General features: G+C 39.8%; 1 protein-coding gene across 1 annotated transcript in view; it reads left to right on the top strand.

Annotated features, from left to right (window-relative positions):
- The window catches only part of LOC122252961 (uncharacterized), a 15,311-nt gene that overhangs the window by 7,065 nt on the left and 3,246 nt on the right, over window positions 1-5,000 (top strand). The window contains exon 4 of the mRNA XM_086547159.1: window positions 83-168. Within this exon, the coding sequence (XP_086403285.1) occupies window positions 83-168 (86 nt within the window). The remainder of the gene's footprint in view (window positions 1-82; window positions 169-5,000) is intronic.

Below are 5,000 nucleotides of genomic sequence, written 5' to 3'. Positions count from 1 at the left end.
CTGTCTTGCTAGTTGGAAGTTCCCCAAGTGCTATATTCATATGTATTTGTATATGAGACAATTTATGTTTAATTATTTTCAGATTTGACAGTGCCGATGAAGGTGGCCCTTGTTATTGTATCCATTTCAACCATCACTGCCAGTTTGCTGTTGTTCGGTGCCGTAAAGGTAAATGAATCATGCTCACCTTCATTAAATACACACACACACAACACAGAGTATGAGAGAAAGAGAGAGTAAGGAGTGTGACTGGTGTCTTAGTCTGTTGTAACTAATAACCCACCACAAATAAGGTAGTTGCTACCAGACACAGGGTTTGTACAGTTCAGGTTTATTCCATAACACAGATAGTCTGACGTTATGGTATACGATAGATAATATACACTACAGCACAAAGATCACAGTAATAAACACTATCACAACACGTATAAACAGGCAGAGAAATCAGGCGTCAGTGGTAAGGCAGTTGATTCCCGGTCTGTCTGCATGTTCCAGATTTCCTGCTTATATGGAAGGGGTTTCCATCCGCCGTCCCCAACCATGGTTATGCGGGAAGGCAGTCTGGAATACAGGAGGCGTGGCAGACGAGGGTATTAAGCTCTTTTTGAGGGTGTAGGTACTTTGGAAGGCAACTATGTGCGAATTACCTATCAGTCAAAGTTGACCTGATCTGACCCGGCCATTGTCTTGCTAGTTGGAGTGCTATATTCATATGATATTTGTATATGATCTATTTGCTGTATTAAGCATTCTGTATAATTCTCACAAAGAGAGAAACAGTAGGAGAGAGAGAGTAGGAAAGAGAGAGTGTAGACGAGAAAGTGAGTGTAGACAAGAGAGAGAGTGTAGACGAGAGAGAGAAGGTGTAGACAAGAGAGAGAGGGTGTAGACATAGGAGAGAGAGAGTGTAGACGTAGGAGAGAGAGAGAATAGGAGAGAGAGAAAGAATAGGATAGAGAGAATAGGAGAGAGAGAGAATAGGAGAGAGAGAATAGTGAGAGAGAGAATAGGAGAGAGAGAATAGGAGAGAGAGATAATAGGAGAGAGATAATAGGAGAGAGATAATAGGAGGGAGAAAGAATAGGAGAGAGAGAGAATAGGAGAGAGATAGAATAAGAGAGAGAAAGAGAGAGGGAGAGAGAGAGAGAAATAGGAGCGAAAGAGATAAAAGGAAAGAGACTGAATAATATATAGAGAGAGAGAATAAGAGAGAGAGAGAATAAGAGAGAGAGAGAATAAGAGAGAGAGAATAAGAGAGAGAGTTGGTAGGAGGGAGAGAATAGGAAAAAAAAAGAGTGGGAGAGAAAAATATTAGATGAGAGAGAGAACAAGAAAGAGAAAGTAGGAGAGAGTGAGTAGGAAAGAGAGCATGAGAGAATGTAAGAGAAAGAGAGAGTATGAGAGGGAGAGAGAAAGAGAAAGTATGAGAGGGAGAAAGAGAAAGAGAGAGAGAGAGTATAAGCGAGAGAGAGTATAAGAGAGAGAGAGAGAGTGTGTGTGTGAGACACAGTCAAATGTCACGAGGTGATATGCTAGGAGAACTTGGTCACGATATGCTATAAGGAGAAGGAAACTATCCAATCAGGAAAACCCGACTAGGAATCTCTTTATAGCGACATGGCAGGTCAGATATAAGATCGACCTGAGGTCAATCAACCACTCTCTCTCTCACCCACTCCGTCACACACTCCCTCACGAACTCCAGCCTCTCCGGCGGAGAGCGGTCAGCTAGCCTACCGCTTCCCCGCGTCTGCCGTGAGACACACCAGCCTAACAAGAGACGTCCGACAAGCCATCACTACCCAATTAAATGTCACTATATTACAGCGGTGGAAAGTCCTTCTGTTTCCCTCACAAAGTGGTGGCAGAAGCGAGATCCTCTACAAATAGCTGGAAGGAGATATTACCTCTCTGAAAACCAAACCCCTACTTCACTTGCCACGCGACCTCACATGGGATTTTGTCCCTCAGTCCCCAGGCTTCCTGCCACAGCGTAGAGAAGCAAGAGTTCTGCTACGTGCAACCTGCAATGTTAACAATTGTTAGGGTGTAAAGCCATAGGAACACCCAGAAACGTAAGGCCCTGGCTTCACAGTGAGCAAGGAAGAACAAGATCAACGGACAAGATGGACCCCTCCACAACTGTGCACTTAAACTTCTCTTTAAAATGTTTCCGCTCGATATTTCTTCACAAAACCGTAAGGACATACAATGGGGCAAATTTCCTTCATTTCTCTGTTTTCCTATGTCCCCCATATACTTGTACTTATGTGTTTTAACAGTGAAAGAAGTAAAAACGTGCCCTGTTAGGCAGTTTTTTTTCTCACACTTTCAACATAGTAATTACATACTTATCGGTGATCGAACTAATTATCATTTTATAATTTCATTAAATGTATAGTATAGTTTGCTGTAAAATAACTTCAAAGAAAGTTATATCATATGTTTCAATTCTTTGTATGATGCTCCATATTTTTTTTCATTTGTTAATCACACGTTTGTATTATCGAATTCTATAATTCTACAACTCACTCTGTATGCAAACTACATGAGTCTGAAAGTTCGTTAAGTATCTTAAGGAATATTCCATTTATAAATTCCCTCCCCCCTTCCCCCCACGGCGCTTCCCAACCCCCCTTCCCCGCTATATTGACCCTTGGGACAGATGTCAGATCACAAGCTTTCACTCCTCGACGTTAAAACACGAGTTAGAGATATATTATTTGTTTTTTTATTGTTTAGCAAGCAAGGCCTCCATGGTACGACGATGAAACCTTCAGAAAGGTTTGGCAGAACAGCATTGTCATTCCTGATGCCCCATAAAACTGCTATTTTGAAGACCAACGTTCCTTCACACCCGTGCGGGATTCGTTGCACAGTCGCATAAGGTTTATTTGGTTTTGATAAATCTTCGCAATCATGTTATGAGAGAGATAAAGTAAGGCGCACTATTCTCTCTTTCCTTTCATTTTTTATATTCGCATTAACCATATGGAATATGAAAAATGAATTATGGTTTCTCCGTTTGTTATTCATATTAATTAGCTACAGCCTAATATCATTCTCAAATTGTTTGTATTTGGTATATTTTAAATTGTCTCATTGAAATGGCAACTTCGAATTTTAATTCCTTCATGTATCATATACATTAGTTAAGCTTAAGTAAGTTACATGGCGAACAAACGCAATTAGCCGTGAAAGACTTTCCCGACATAAAGCCAGAGAGCTAGGGTTGCTATAAGATGCTTTGTTTCGCTGTGAGTCTTATCCAATGAGTCAATTATTACACAAAATATTCTCATTTCGGATCAGCTTCATGATTATCATTTTTCGTGATGTGTATGATTTTGGTGCGAATTCATACATATCGCTTAAGCTATAACTTAGCCGGTCAAACACAGTTTAGCGTAAAACGTTGATCAGTTAGATCAGATCAGTTCATCATTATTATCATTATTCATTAATCATATGATTATTCGCATATGTCAAGTGCGAATTCATTATCATTTATGAGGTGAATATTATTGTACTAGCTAATTATTGCGAAAAAGCACTAATGCTAAATGTTAATTTCAGTAAAGTATTTATTTAAATTTCTTGTTTAGAAGGAATAATTCCATACGAACTTGAAATAACACATCTTACTTACTCATACATACATAGACTCACACTCTGTATCAGTCACGTTTACTTTCAACTCACGAACTTATTCCTTACTGTTGATGCATCGTCTATCCTTCTTACTTACATTAGCTCATCCCACGCTTCTGTTCACAAACACACTTGACACTGCGGTTGTGTCATGGCATGAAATAGATGTGTTCACAATAATCATTTATCGCCCTTAGTTTGTCGAAAGTAAAAGTGGATAGTTATCAGCATTATCTTTCTATAAACTCGCAATACATTCTCTTACTCTTACATTAACTCATCTTACAATTTTGTTCATAAATATACTTGACACTCCGACTGTATTTCAGATAGTAATTCGGTAGGACGACTAGTGCCACCCACAATGATTCTTTCATCGCCCTAAGTTTGTTGTGACAATAATTTGATGGTTATTTGCACAAATTTTATTACCTTGTAGCGTTCTCTCTTATTTATTCTGAGACTTTCAGTGGTTCAAGTTAACCTCTGAGGTACTACTGTTGTCTCATTCTACCTGAGAAGCTTTTAGTTCAAGCTTCTTAGGTAGAGTGAGACAACTTGTAGCTCAAGTTGTCCCTTGTGGGTCGCTGCAAGCAACTGCCTTCTTTATCTATATTTACTAGAAAAAAACTAAAATCACCTTAAAACTCCACATAGTCAATGATAGCTAAAGAAAGAAAGAAAGAAAAAATTAAAATCTATATTTATGCACACACTCCTCTCCCACCCTCTGTTAGTCTTTCCTTCTTTCTTTCCTTGGCCCTGTATGTATAAGGTTATCAATCATATATGCGGAACACCAAGAACCACGAAACGAGGCCCAGAATGCGGTCGTCCAAGACAATACGGTTCGGAAGCTCAGAAGTAGCGTCGCCAAAAACGCCCAGAAGAGAGAGCATGGCTGTCATTTCCCAGCAACTAAGATTGTAGCACCCGTCGAAGAAGAGCCTCAATTAATAACGTGGAAGGCCCGCCTGCAGATTAACAGTAGCCAAGTAAAGAAGGTTATAGAAAATGAAGAACCGACGACACGCAGACACCAGGTTGACCTGAACCTTACAAAGTTGAAAAGTTTGCCCTTCAAGGACGACTTCAGCTTAATGGCTTGAGGACAAACCTATATCAGTAGTCGACAAATATGTGAGACAGTCAAACATCACGTGGTCACGATATTCTATAAAGACGAGGAAACTGTCCAACCAGGAAAACCCGATTAAGAATCTCTTTATTTGCGACCCGGCAGGTTAGATAAAAGGTCGACCTGAGGTCAGTCAACCATTCTCACCCACTCCGTCAGAGATGTCGGTTGGTAACAGAAACTCTGTAATGATTTTCTAGTTTATTACTTA

Source organism: Penaeus japonicus, unplaced genomic scaffold, assembly GCF_977035675.1.
Source record: "Penaeus japonicus unplaced genomic scaffold, GWHDUDI00000001_assembly GWHDUDI00000002, whole genome shotgun sequence".
Classification (NCBI taxonomy): Eukaryota; Metazoa; Arthropoda; class Malacostraca; order Decapoda; family Penaeidae; genus Penaeus; species Penaeus japonicus.
This window is presented reverse-complemented; position numbering and strand designations above follow the sequence as displayed.